Source organism: Sturnira hondurensis, unplaced genomic scaffold (assembly GCF_014824575.4).
Source record: "Sturnira hondurensis isolate 20B ecotype Veracruz unplaced genomic scaffold, ASM1482457v3 Scaffold0021632, whole genome shotgun sequence".
Taxonomy (NCBI): domain Eukaryota; kingdom Metazoa; phylum Chordata; class Mammalia; order Chiroptera; family Phyllostomidae; genus Sturnira; species Sturnira hondurensis.
In genome coordinates this window covers 5,082,743-5,097,300 of record NW_028094263.1, presented here as the reverse complement: position 1 = coordinate 5,097,300, position 14,558 = coordinate 5,082,743, and the positions used below count along the sequence as shown (strand labels likewise).

At 41.7% G+C, this 14,558-nt stretch overlaps 1 protein-coding gene across 5 annotated transcripts in view; it reads right to left on the bottom strand.

Annotated features, from left to right (window-relative positions):
• WIPF2 (WAS/WASL interacting protein family member 2) overlaps window positions 1-14,558 on the bottom strand; it is a 45,323-nt gene that overhangs the window by 15,405 nt on the left and 15,360 nt on the right. For 4 of the 5 annotated variants that reach the window (XM_037033615.1, XM_037033617.1, XM_037033616.1 and 1 more), the window contains 3 exons: window positions 7,959-8,086; window positions 1,255-1,387; window positions 420-536 (listed from right to left, as the gene is read on the bottom strand). In XM_037033615.1, coding sequence (XP_036889510.1) covers window positions 420-536; window positions 1,255-1,387; window positions 7,959-8,021 — 313 coding nt within the window. In that variant the 5' untranslated portion in view covers window positions 8,022-8,086. The remainder of the gene's footprint in view (window positions 1-419; window positions 537-1,254; window positions 1,388-7,958; window positions 8,087-14,558) is intronic. The other variant, XM_037033619.1, reaches the window with a different exon arrangement.

Below are 14,558 nucleotides of genomic sequence, written 5' to 3'. Positions count from 1 at the left end.
GATCAGGGACTATTAACAAATACTACTGGTGTATGCTGAGTACATTTTAATTTAATGCCTTTGCTTTATTCTACTCTATAACTCCACCCCTGTTCCCACTCCTTCCTCCCACCTCTACCACTCCTCAACCCCAGATAGACAGCCTGGGACCAGCTAAGAAATTAATGCACTTGGGAAGTAGTCTAAGAAAGTCTTTTTCAGCCCTGGCTGGTGCGGCTGGCCTGAGAACCAAAGGGGCGCCAGTTCAAATCCCAGTCAGGGCACCTGGCTCGGTCAGGCCCGGTCCCGGGTTGGGGTATGCGGGAGGTAACTGATGTATCTCTCGCAGATCGACGTTTCTGTCCCTTTCTTTCTCCCTCCCTTCCCCTCTCTCTAAAAACAAATAAAATCTTCAAAAAAAAGTAAGTCTTTTCAGGTACCTGAGACGTCCTTGGCCCCCACGGGTCGGAGCTTCGGCACTCCCCCCTGAAAGAGACCTCCCTTGGGCTGCGGGGCACCTGCTCCAGAGCCGCATCCACCGCTGCTTCCCCTGGGTTCTGCAAAGCACAGCATCGGAGCTTTCGTTTCGTATGCCGCAAGCTGTGACCAAGTTAATCCCGAGCAGAAACTCCTCCTCTACTTGGGTTCGAATTTGCAAACAAACCATCTTGCTTTTGCTTTCCCATTAAAAAAAAAAAGGGAAGCCTTTCTACTCCACAGCCTCATGTAGAGATGAAACTCTCTGCTATGGTGAAAGAAGAAGAACAAAAGGAACCAGGGGCCAAGCTTCCCTTGTTCAGGCCCGAGGGACAACCTGGATAACGACATGTTCAACAGAATTCTCTGCGCTCAGCCCTCATCCTATTTTGGTTCGGGATAGTGAGGGGACTAATGGCTCAGGGACCTGGGTATGAACAGACTTTACAGAGCCTTTGAGAAGGGACACTCGTCGCAATTATGAACTCGTCACTGGCTTCCGCTGAGTGCTTTTGAGGACTGGGGTGGCCTCCGAAGAGAACAGCTAAGGATGTGCCCTAACAAGCTTAACAAGCACGGGCGACAGCAGGAGATGAAGTCTCAGCCCCGAGAATGCTTCCCAAAGGTCAGACAGAAGGTTCTAAGGTATTCAGATGAAGAGATGGGAAGATAGCCGAAGAACATCCCAGGACAAAACTCTTCTACTCAAGACCCAACAATAACAACAACAGCGTAGCCGCGTCTCCAAAGCAAACCTAGGATCCCAGCAGTTCACTAGGAAATGACGCTTAGACTCACTCTCGAGGATAGGAGCACTCCGATCATTAACGTTGGTCACCTTCTTCAGCTTGGTCCCTTTGCAGATGTCCTGCAAGAGGGCACCTCGCCCTCGCTGTTCATCTCTGCTCAGCTTGGGCTGCTCGGTATTTGCCTAAAGGAAGAGGGAAATGTAAGTTCACCCTAAATAGTCCCCTTCATCACAAGCTCAGTATAAACACCTTGAGCCAAACTGGGTTCCATGAGATGCCTGGAACCTAAACAGATATATACGCCACATGGCACATAATGGTAGTGTGTGTTACCATTCTTCTCAGTCCTTTTTCTCCTGTTGTGCCTTCTGTGATGGGTAATGGTCTCCTTCCTATTTAGAGGCTTCTGATAGGAGGCCTGCACTAATACTGAGTACATATGCGCTAGGTCTGTTGTGTATTAGATGCTTTAGGTGTATCAGCATCCTCAAGGCAAACCTCTGCTGAGCCCCTGCTATGCCTTAGGCCTTGTGCTAAGCAAGGTCCTTTCCTTATCTCATTTAAATCTCAAATTACTGGCATCCTTACGACCAACTACAACAGGAGCACCGGGACACACAGCTAGATAAACGGGACAAAACTGACAGACCCAGATCTATGTATGAAATAATAGCCCTGGCTGGTGTGGCTCAGTGGATTGAGCACGGGCCTGCGAACCACACGATCGGAGTTCGATTCCCAGTCAGGGCATATGCCTGGGTTGCAGGCCAGTTCCCAGTTCCCGGTAGGGGACGCACGAGAGGCAACCATACATTGATATTTCTCTCTCTCTCCTTCCCTTCCCCTCTAAGGTAAATAAATAAAATCTTATTAGAAAATAGAAATAATAAAAGTATACTTTGTCAGAAAGGATAATTAAGTAAAAGATGTTAATAGCAACTGGTAATTTTTAGAAAAATATAATAAAGTTAGATACCTACCCTCAGCTTACTCTCAAACAAATTCTAGCTATATTTAAGTATAAAAAAAGAGCTAAGAAAAGTACATTTTAAGCATGACAACTAAAATACAGGAAAAGATAATTTGCTTAGTAAAAATTATTTATTAGAAATATAAGTAAATAAACAGATGATATACTGGAAGGAGAAATCATCTGTGACAAATGTAACATATGAAAGACACAAAGGCAGTGTCCTAAGCCTACAGAACACAGGTGGCAAATGCAAGGCCCGCGGGCCAAGTCTGGCCTCCACCTTGTTTTATTCAGCCAGTACCTTGTTTCCACCTGGCGGCAGAGCCGAGCTCTCACTTCACTGTTAAGGAGTAGTTACATTTACACAGTCCTAAAATTACATTCGGCCTATTGAAAGCAACCGAGAGGCTGATGTGGCCCCCGGTGAAAATGAGTTTGACACCCCTGCTCTATGGAGCATTAACATATAAAGATGACTTAGAAATCAACAGGATAATAATGAAAGAATATGAACAACACTGTGTAAAAGAAATCAAAGAGCCAGCAAACATGAAAACAAAAATCAAGTAAAAAGAATGCAGGGAAAAACACAGTATCATTATTTAACTATGACAGTGGTAAAGGCTATTACAATTTTAACTAAAGAGACTGCTGGCTTTGTGAAGGCAGGAACCACAGTGGGCCATGATATACAGTGCCCACACACTGCAGATATTAAAAACATGTGCAGAACAAATAACCGCCCTATGGTGGTCACAAGGAGTGAGGGAAACAGGTTCACTTTGGTACTACCTGCAGTAAGATAAACTGATATGATCTTTCTAGAAAGTAACCTATGTATTAAACACCTTTAAAAGCCAAGCACAAGAATTCTACTTGTAGAAATTAACCTTAAGAAAATAATTGAATAAGTGCATAGAGATGTTAATAATGTAGCAAAGAAATGATTTTTAATAGCATAAAACTGAAAATGATCTACCAGTTCCACCAAAAAGAACAATGATAACCATACTCTTAAAGTATTAAGTAAATATTGCCCTGGCTGGTGTAGCTCTGTGGATTGAGCACAAGTCTGTGAACCAAAGGGTGGCTGGTTCAATTCCAAGTCAGGGCACGTGCCTGGGTTGTGGGCTTGGTCCCCTAATAGGGGGAACATGAGAGGCAACCACACACTGATGTTTCACTCCCTCTCTTTCTCTTCCCCTTCCCCTGTCTCTAAAAATAAATAAATAAATATCTTTTAAAAAAGTGTAAGTAAATATCTTTTCATGGCAACAAATGTTTGCCACAACCAAGTAAAAAAATATTCTAAAATAATACATATAGTATGATTCCCATTTTCTCTTCTATAGAAGTAATAATAGAACCTACTTCACAGAATTAAATAATAATACTTTTTAAAAACTGATTGTACAGAGAGGAAGGGAGAAAGAGACACAGAGAGGGAAACACTGACTTGTTGTTCCACTTAACTTACACATCATTCATTGATTCATTCTGGCAGGCGCCCTGACCAGGGGTCAAACCCACAACCTTGGCGCATGCGGATGACACTCTAACCAATTGGCTTGCCCGGCCACCTCATAAATGGTAACACTTTTCCAGAGCTTAGCATAGTGCCTGGCGTGTAATGAAAGCTCAGTAAACTACACCTAGATTACATCTGGAAGAAAAAACACACACATAGCAAATTTCTGGAAAAACACACATTGTTACCACCAAAAGTTAACTTCTTATAGTAATTATTTATGCTTATCCATATTTTCTCATTTTCCTACAATAAATACATAAGACATACAAAATGTTAACAAAAGTTAATTATAGATACTTTAACATTGTTTATTGGTATTCCCACATTTCTAGTATAGTAAAAAAAATTAATTACTATTTAATAACATGACCATTCACGATATATTAATGAGTAAGAAGAACAGATCAGTATGTATATAAAACACAATCTCCTTTTTTTTAAAGTAGGAAGATACAAAGGGAAGGATGTAGTAAAAGGGTATACACAAAACTGTTATGAATGACTGGATTATGGGTAATTGCTCCTTTTTGTTTATCCGCAGTTCATAAATTTCTTGAACATATTACTTTCATAATGAGAAAATTATTAGACAGATAGATCAATGGAACAGAATAGAGAGCCCAGAAATAAACCCACAACCTTTACTGTCAATTAATATTCAACAGAGGAAGCACACACATTCAACGGGCTAAAGGTAGTTTATTCAATAAATGGTGCTGGGAAAGCTGGACAGGTATGTGCAGAAAAGTGAAACTATACCACATTCTTACACCACACACAAGAATAAACTCAAACTGGATTAAAGACTTAAATGTTAGACTCGAAACCATAAAAACTGTAGAAGAAAACAAAGGCAGCAAAATCTAGGACACTGCTCATAGCAGTATTTTATCAGATACATCTCCCCAGGCAAGGGAAACAAAAGAAAAAATAAACAAATAGGACTACATCAAACTAAAAAGTTTTTGCACAACAAAGGAAATCATCAACAAAATATAAAACCCACACTGGGAGAACATATTCACTGACACAGCTGATCAGAGGTTATTATCCAAAATTTATAAAGAACTTACAAAACTCAACACCAAACAACCGAACAACCCAATTACAAAATGGGCAAAGGACAGGAATAGACACTTTTCCAAAGAGGACATACAGATGCCCTACAGACATATGAAAAGATGCTCAACATCACTAATCATGAGAGAAACGCAAATTAAAACCATAATGAGAGACCATCTCACACCTGTCCGAATGTTGCTCATCAATGAATCAACAAACAAGTGCTAGGGAGGATGTGGAGAAAGGGGAACCCTTTTAACACTGTTGGTGAAAATGCAGACTGATGCAGACACTGTGGAAAGCAGAATGGAGATACCTCAGAAAATTAAAAATGGATCTGCCTTTTGACCCAGCAATCCCACTTGTGGCAATATATCCAAAAGAACTCAAAACACTAATGAAAGAACGTAAGTACCCCTATGTTCATTGCAGCGTTATTTACTAAGATATGGAAGCAGCCCGAGTGTCCATCACTAGATGAGTGGATAAAACAACTACGGGACATTTACACAATGGAATTACTACTCAGCTGTAAAAAGGAAAATTTTACACTTTGTAACAGTATGGATGGACCTGGAGAACAATATGCTAAGTGAAATAAGCTAGTCAGAGAAAGACAGGTATTATATGATTTCAGTCATATGTGGATTCTAATGAACAAACTGCAACTACCATGCAACACAGAGACAGACTCAGAGATAGAGAGCAGGATGACAGCTAACAGGGAGGGAAGACAGGGGTGGAGGGACTGAACAAAAAGGAAAAAGAACTCATGGACACGGAAAACAGTGTGGTGACTGCGGAAGGGAGAATGGGGTATAAGGGGCCTAAAGGGTAATAAAAAAATACAATAAAAAGAGAAAAAATTATTATTAAAAAAGTACTGCTCTGGCCTGGTGGCTCAATGGTTGGAGCGTCATCCCATACACCAAAAGGCTGCAGGTTCTACACCCAGTCAGGGCACATACCTAGGTTTCAGGTTCAATCCCCAGTTGGGGCATGTATGGGAGGCAATGACCGATGTTTCTCTCTCACATTGATGTTTCTATCTCTCTCCCTTTAAAAATCAATACACATATGCTTGGGCGAGGAGTAAAAAAAAAAATTACTAAGCAGCCCTGGCTGGTGTAGCTCAGTGGATTGAGCGCGGGCCTGTGAACCAGACGATTGCGGTTCGATTCCCAGTCAGGGCACATGCCTGGGTTGCAGGCCAGTTCCCTGCAGGCCAACTCCTAACAGGGGACACACAAAAGGCAACCATACACTGATGTTTCTCTCCCTCCCTCCTTCCCCTCTAAAGATAAATAAATTTAAAAAAATTACTAAGCACATCAAAATTTAGGCTATAACCTCCTCCACAAACAGCACCATCATTTTGCATTTGGGAACGCCTGGGTGCCCCTTTATTCAGTCAACCCCCAAACCAGAGCCAGTCATTCAAATTTCTCTCCTTTTCATCTTCCATCTGTCATCAAACTCTTTATGGCTTTACTTTCTAAGTGTCTTTCATCTCCACTCTCCATCCTCACTGCTTCAGTCCTGGCCCTCAATTTTCAGTTGCATCTGGCTTCTCTCTCCAGTCTTGACTTCCTTGTCTCAACTCCCAACCCACTGTCCATACTATTTAGAGTGATCTTTCTAATACAAACTCGATCAGGTTACTCCTGTTCCTGTAAATACTTCAACACCTCCCCTTGGTCGCTGCAAGAAAAAGCCGAACCCTCAGCTTACACCTCCAGCTTTACCTCCCACCATACCCCCTTCTCAAGCAGTAATTTAAATTTATGTGCTTTCTCACAAATCGGCACCCTTCCGCATTCCGCTTCTGCAACTTCAAGTGTCCTCTCCGCTTCTTCTCTTTCTGGCTAAACCTCACTTATCCTTGAAGACTCAGCTCAAGCATCACTTCCCCGCTAGAAGCCTCCTTTGACAGCCTCCTCTCCCTCCAACCACTAGGTGAGGTGTCCCACTTTGTGGCACCATTCAACCGTGCCTAGCACAGATTCTGCCTGCTGACATTTCTGTCCTGCCCATTATGCTGGGGGCCCTTGAAGGCAGAAACTATCTCATTTCTGGGCAATGGCATTACAGATAATTTTTATTTGCATATTTTTGTTCATTTGCATATTTTCCTTCTCTTTTAACTATTTTTTTCTTTTAACTATTTATACACACATACGCATATGCCTAGCCAAGTCCCCGACACATGGCAAGCCCCCAACGAAAGGCTACTGAGTGAATGACTAAAATAGCATGAATGCAGGACATTAATGCAAGAGGTTATAGATATCGAAGGAAGTGCTTTGGGTCCTTGAATCCCACTACAACCAAAACAGCTCTGCTTTTACCTTTACTCACTGGGCTTCCACATAAAGTTTCACCCCAAAAGGGGGTTCATACATATTCTCAAACAAAATGTCTGAAACACAGAAGTTATGGGAAAACACAAGTTGGCAGACCCGAACTCTTGCCCTAGGTCAGACACAGATTAGCCAGGCCAGGCGTCTGTCCTCTGTAAGCACAATTTCTTGTCTGTCAAATACCGAACACACCCACACACCCCTCTTCGAGGGTCATTTATTCTCTAGACTGACTTTTGCTTCTAAATTTTACAAAAATGAGGTAAAGCACCCGGGTTTCTTCTTTCTCATGTAACACCACCCAAATACAATAAAAGTGGCTGCCTCCTGGGTTCAGAAGCCACACTGTTTTTTAAAATCTCATTATCCAACCTTTAAGTCTTCTTACTAATACACTCCACAAACTCCCTTATTTCTTGATGGGGTGTTAGACTTCACGGATATGGCTTTAAAATGAACTGACTTGGAGAGGAAGAAGAAATGGTACCGAGAAACAACCACCAGAAACGACCATCCCTTTTCTCAAAGATGTCAGAGAAATGACACACTGACCTTTTTCAGAACAAATAGTTTTAGGGGGGGAACACCAGTTCCTCTCTGATGCCACCCGTCCAAATCTCCAGACTGAACCAGAACAAGAACACAAGACGTCATTATGGTCTTAGGAGGCCCTCTCGGGAATCAGACTCATTGATAAGGGCAGACTTGACTTGTTTATTCTCCATCTCCCTGCACCACAAGTCCTTGAGTTCGGTAGTATGTCTTGTACCATGTAAATGTAAATATCCGCTAAGGTTTTGAGATGGCCACGTGGAATGATTACCTACCTGATGAAAAGTGGGAGGTGGAGGAGGACCAGGAGGGGGCGGAGGGGGAGGAGGAATTGGCATCCTTTCCCTGCTCGCAGTTGGCACTGCTCTCTGTTTCAATTTGCAGCTTTAGGTCACTCATATACCTGCAAATGAAACAGAAATTCATGAGAATTTTGCCATTAAAGACACTGAGTATCAGGAGAACTAGGGGACGGGGTATGACACCAGAGAAACTAAGCACATCATTTCCTAGCTCCACTATGACAGAGTCCAGGGCTTAGCAAACTTTTCTTATAAAAGACCAGCTAATAAGTATTTTAGGCTTTGTAGGTTGTGTACAGTCTCTGTCACATGTTATTTTTGTTATGATGTTTTTCAAATGAATAAACTTTATTTATTTTAGGTTCAGAGCAAAAACAACAGAAGTACAGACAGCACTCATCTACCCCTGTTCGCACCGCACACATACACAGCCTCCTCCACTGTCTACAGCCTGCAGTGGTACATGTTATAATGGAATCTACATCGACACCTCATTATCACCCCAAGCACATAGTTTAAATTAGGGTTCTCGCTCTTGGTATTGTACATTCTATGGGTTTAGATAAAGTATACAGACAACCACCCACAACCACAGTATCATACAGAACCATTTCACTGCCCTAAAAATAACCTGTGCTCTGTGTATTCATTCCTCCTTCGTCCCGACCTGTCAACCACTGATCTTTTTATTGTCTCCACAGATTTGCCTTTTCCAAAATGTCATAGTTAGAATCATAATAGGCAGCCTTTTCAAATTGTCTTCCTTCACCTTCTTCCATGTATTTTTACGATTTGATTGTTGATTTCTTTTTAGCATCGAATACTATTTCATTGTCTGGATGTTTATTTATCCATTCACCTACTGAAGGGCATCTTGGCTGCTTCCAGTTTTAGCAGTTCCGAACAAAGCTGTGTGGACGTAACTTTTCACCTCATCTGAGTAGATACCAAGGAGCATGGATGCTGGGTCACGTGGCACTAAACTGCCAAACGATCTTCCAAAGCGGCTGGACGTGCTGCACGCCCTCCGGCAATGAAGGAGAGAGCTCCTGCCGCTCCACATTCTCGTCAGTGTTTAGTGTTGCCAGTGTTTTAGATTTGGGCCATTCTAATAGGTGTGTAGTGGCCTTTCATTGTTTTAATTTGCAATTCCCTAGTGACAAAGGAAACTGAACACCTTTTCATACGCTTACTTGCCATCGGTACATCTGGTGAGGTGTCTGTTCGTCTTTTGCCCAGTTTTCAATCAGGTTGCTTGTATTTTCTTATTGTAGAGTTTTTAAGAGTTCTTTGTATATTCTGGATAACGGTCCTTTATCAAATGTGCATTTTGCAAATATTTTTCTCAGTCTGTGTCCTGTCTCATTCTCTTGACTTTTACATTCAAAATATGAAAACCATTCTTAGTTCATGGGCCATAAAAAAACAGACCACGGATCATATCTGACTCATGGGCCATAGATTACTGGCCCCTGAAATAATCACATCACTGGAATCTTATCACAGCATAAATACCATGTGAAAATTTAGCTACTTATCAAGTTACCCCCCAAAATATATACAGCTATCCATCTACTATAGTGTGTAAGTGACCCTCATCATACAAACGAGACTAAAGCCAGTGAGCTGTCTTGACCTAAGATATTAAAGTAGGGGGCAAAGATAAAACCAAAACTCAGGCCCTGGCCAATGGACTCAGTTGGAGCAAGGCCCCACACACCTGAAGGTTTCAGGTTTGGCCCCTGGTTGGAGTACAGACAGGAGGCAGCTGATTGATGTTTCTCTCTCAAATCAATGTTTCTCTCTCTCTAGCCCCCTCTCTAAAATCAATGAAAAAATGTCCTCATTTGAGGAATGAATGAATGAATGAATGAATCCAAAACTCAGGAACAATAGCTACACCCAAAAAGCTATCCCAAGAAAATCCCAATTCTTTGTTTTTTAGGCTTATTTTTCATTCTCATTTGTGAGAGAAGGGAAGGGTGAGGAGAAAAACAGAGAAACAGAGAAACATCGGTGTGAGAGACAGACATTGATCAACTGCCTCCTGCATGGACCCCAACTGGGAATCGAACCCAAACCCGAGGCATGTGCCCTGACCAGAATTAAACCAGTGACTTCCCAGTGAACAGTCCTCCAACCAACTGAGCCACACCAGCCAGGCCAAAATCCCAGTTCTTGACCCCCACAAACCCAAAGTCAAAATAAAGTAACTACCAGGGACTATAACTTATAAATGATAGGAAAGTTTCAAGATAAGGTACTCAACTTCATTAAATTAACCCACAGAAGAACTATTCCCAAGCAAGGTGATTAATGAAATTAGGACCCAGGAAAATCCACAGGCACAGATAGGTGATCATGTGTACTAAGCCAAGCCTGAAAGATCCAATAAGTTTAGCAATCCACCGGAGAGGTTTGGTTCTGAACTCTTTAAGGGGTGATCAAAATCTCTTTGTGATTAAAGGAGTAACCAATTAAACTCGCCCTTGAGAATGATGAAAGGAAAAGGCAAGTATTCCAAAGGGTCTATAAAACCAAGAAACTTTACAGGTGGGTAGGATTTGATCAGAAACATGACTGTGAAGGTCTTCAGAATGCCAACCCCTCCCAGCGTAATGCCCCTACAAGTGGGCTGGCAAACGGGGCTTTTGCTCCAACTACAAAACTGGACAGCACTTTAGCTGGGTGGTTCCCATGAGGAATGTGTCAGAACTCACTTAAGAAACAAGCAACTAACTCCCCTCCAGGGGAAATACCTTCTGGTGCTGCTTTCAAAACTAAGCCTAGCATTTCTTTGCCAGGTATTGAACACACTAGGCTTTAAAAACTGATCAAAATAGTAAATTCTCATAATCAGACCATTTATCATGGGGCAGGGGGAATGGGACACAAACTGAAAATAAAACATGAAGAAAAAAATTCTTCTATTTCAATTCTCTGGGTTCTCTATGACTATTCTACTCCAAAGCCCCCACAGCATTCTTTTAAAAAACTAGCCAGAAATATAGGGAAAATAATAGTCTATTCAGAAACAGGTGTTTTCAACTAATTCCAATCCCCTCTGTTCCTGACTTAAAATTTTGAGTTTCCAGCTCTACCTTTGCCACCGCCACAGTTGACACGATCTCCTTTAATGACCGGGAAAAGAGATTCAGACAAGCCCCCAATTCTTCCCATACCCACAGGTGACCCAGCCTACACGCCATAAAGTAAGAAATGACCTAAAGGAACAACCTATGCCTGACAGTGAGCACCACTTACGGGGCAAAGCAGCAACCGCTAGCACGGGAAATCTCTTTCTGAAGTCAACCCGCTACAAATGACCACTAATATATTACACAGCTAGAGATGCCTTTTTTATTTTTAAAATATATTTTATTGATTATGCTATTACATAATAAAATCAATATATTTTATTGATTATGCTATTCCTTCCTTGTCTTCCAAATTGTTGATTTGATTCTCAGCTTCCTCCCTTCTACTGTTGGTTCCTGGTGGATTTTTATTTCACTTAGTGTAACCTTCATTTCTTCCCTTATGTTTTTGCCATACTCAGTGAGGTTTTTAAGCATCCTGATCACCAGTATTTTGAAGTCTGCATCTGATAGGTTGGTTATCTCCATTCTGTTTAGTTCTTTTTCTGGGGCTTGTTCTGTTCTTTCATTTGGGCCATATTTCTTTGTCTTCTCAATTTGGCAGCCTCTCTGTGTTTTATGTAGAGGGGCTTTTGACTCCCTGTAAAAGGCACCTGTAAATTGTGTGGGGTGGAGCCTTAGGTAATTGCCAGGTGGGGTGAAACTGCTTCACCACTTTGTTGCTCTGTGTGGTGGGAGGGCTCAGAGAGGGGACAATGCCGCTGCCAGGCTCCTGGAGGTTTCCCCACGTAAGTCCATGCAGGCCCTTTGACAAATTCCCCTGAAAACCTGGCCATTTCTTCCACTGCCCCAACACTCACTAATTTTTACAGCCAGAAGTTATGTGGATTTATCTCCCAGCGCTGGAACCCTGAGCTCTAGGGTCTGGCCTGAGGCTGGGATCCCTTGCTCCCAAGGTATCCCTCCCAATTTTTATCCACCACACATGAATGTGGGGCTGTGCATTCTGCCACTGCACACCTCCCTGTGCCATACTGTGTCTCTGCGCCTCTCCACACCCGTAACTCCACCCCTCCTAGCCAGCTGGATGAATGTGGCCTCTTTAAATCCTTGGCTGTCGGACTTCCATATGGCTCCATTTTTCCAACGGTTGTTATTTGTTTTGAGGTTTAGTTGTAATTCTCTCTGGGTTGCGTGAGGAGGCAAAGAGTGTCTACATACACCTCCATCTTGACCATAAGTCAGATGCCTTCTTAAAGTAGGTTCAATTCAAACTCCAATTTAAAAATAGATCCATCAAAAAAGAAAATCTCCTTCGAGTGACTAACTTTAGTGGTGACTACTGGCAGTGGCTCGTAACCTCTCTTCCGCCTCCACAAAGACTGCAGGTATGCCACGCTCCAACCAGTGACAGTTAGTGCACGATGGTACGTACATGCACCGCAGCAGGGCGTTATCAAGTCCACTTTACGGTGAGGGCCCAGAAGCCCCAGGAGTGGGAGTGCGTGCACACCAGTGAGAAGGGGCAGAGCTGAATGACGTGAGGACGACCACCTAACCTCACTCAGGAGTGAACGACAAAGTTAGGAGTCAAGTTTAGGTCTTCTCATCCCCTTCTGCTTCACTCACTGAAAAAAAAAAGGTCTCCACTGGAAACTGGTTGGATTTAGCAAATTCTCCACTATTTTTTCTAAATTAAAATTTAACCCACTCCCAGTTTCTATCCTAGAGATAGAATACAATCAGTTCTCTAAATTTTCCAAAAGCAGCCAAACTTATGGAAAGTTAAATTAATACAACTTTCCTCTGCACAAAAATCCCCAAAGAAGCTTTACTACAATGAATTTAGGACTGACACATGCTATCACTAATTCAACCCAGAGAGTCTGCTTTGAGAGCTGCTTTTATTTTTTATTTTTATTTTTTTTATATTTTTATTTATTTATAAGAGCTGCTTTTAGTTAAAAATAAATAAACCAAAGCCGGATGGGTACTGGATTTATTAGAGTGATCACTTTGTAAGGTATATAAATGTCTAATCACTATGTCATATACCTGAAACTAATATAATATTGTATGTCAACTGTAATTGAAAAATGAAAAATGTTTTAAATGAACCAAAAACAGTTCATAAAGTTTTATGACAGAAATAAATTTTAGTGACCAACTGTTTTTAGTCAAAAGACAAGTTCAGGCCTCCTGGAGCACTGTCTACTGCAATTTTAAGAATCAAACATTCCTGAGACTACACGTAAAAAGCAGCTTTGCTACAGAATTTCTAGTCTTTCCTTTCTATTAAATTAGAACAACAAACTACCATCTGTGCCCTTCAGAGTCCTTGATTTTCAGAAATATTGTGAGACTGCCTCTAGTTCAGTAACACAGCAATTTTCATTCTCTTCTTCAGCCTTTCCATCTACCCCATGACATAATAAGCTTTTCACATCCTCAAGAGTCCATTTCTTGGAAGGAAAGGAGGAAGGGAGGGAAGGAGGGAGGGAGGGGTGAGGAAAAGGAGGGAGGGAAGAGAATGCCAGACTTTTTCCTAAAATACAGGGTTTTTTTCTTTAAGATTTTATTTATTTATTTTCAGAGAGAAGGGAAGGGAGAGAGGGAAGCATCAATGTGTATGAGAAACAGTGACTGGTTGCCTCTTGCACACCCCCAACCGGGGACCTGGCCTGCAATCTAGGCATGTGTCCCAACCAGGAATCGAAGTGGCAATATCTTGTTCAGTGGAACAAAGCCCACCCACTCACTAAGCTACACCAGCTGGGGCTAATTTCTTTTAAATAAAGATCATAGAGCATTATTTGAAGTCTTCCTGATGTCAAATTTATCAAAGAATTCAGAGATGTCTTCACAAAACCATGGAATGAACTTTTGAAAAGTGCTTTCTTCTATTCCTCAAAAAAACCAAACTATTTTTCTATTAAATTTCCTAGCATTTCATCCAAACATTCCCATGTTTTAGGAGCAAAGGACTTCTGAGTACAAAGACACTGACAATTGCATTCTGCATCTGAGAAATAAAGAATCCAGTTTAGTTATTGCTTTTTTCATATGTTTAAAATAATGTAAGAGGTATCCTAGTTACCATAACAATTTGAGGCCTTTATTCAAATAACATTCTGCTGATACAAAACTCAAGTTTCAATTCCAAGTTAGTTTAAAAAGAAAAAAATTCAAAATAATCTAAATCTTAATGCTATCTGCTTTTGTGCTAACAGGTCTCAGGTAATAGCACTTTCCTTTAATCTTAGCTTTGACTACAGAGTAAATTACAGTGTCGAAGTACCCAACAAAACCCTACAGGGAAAAAACTGACCTTCAAACGTAGGCCGCCTCCCCTCAGCAGAGTCTCAAAGGCCTCAGTTCTACCGCACGAGAGTAAGGTACATGGCCCTGGCTGTGTGACCCGGCCAGAGCGTCATTCTGTGCACCAAAAGATTGCTGGTTCAGTTGCCGGTCAGGG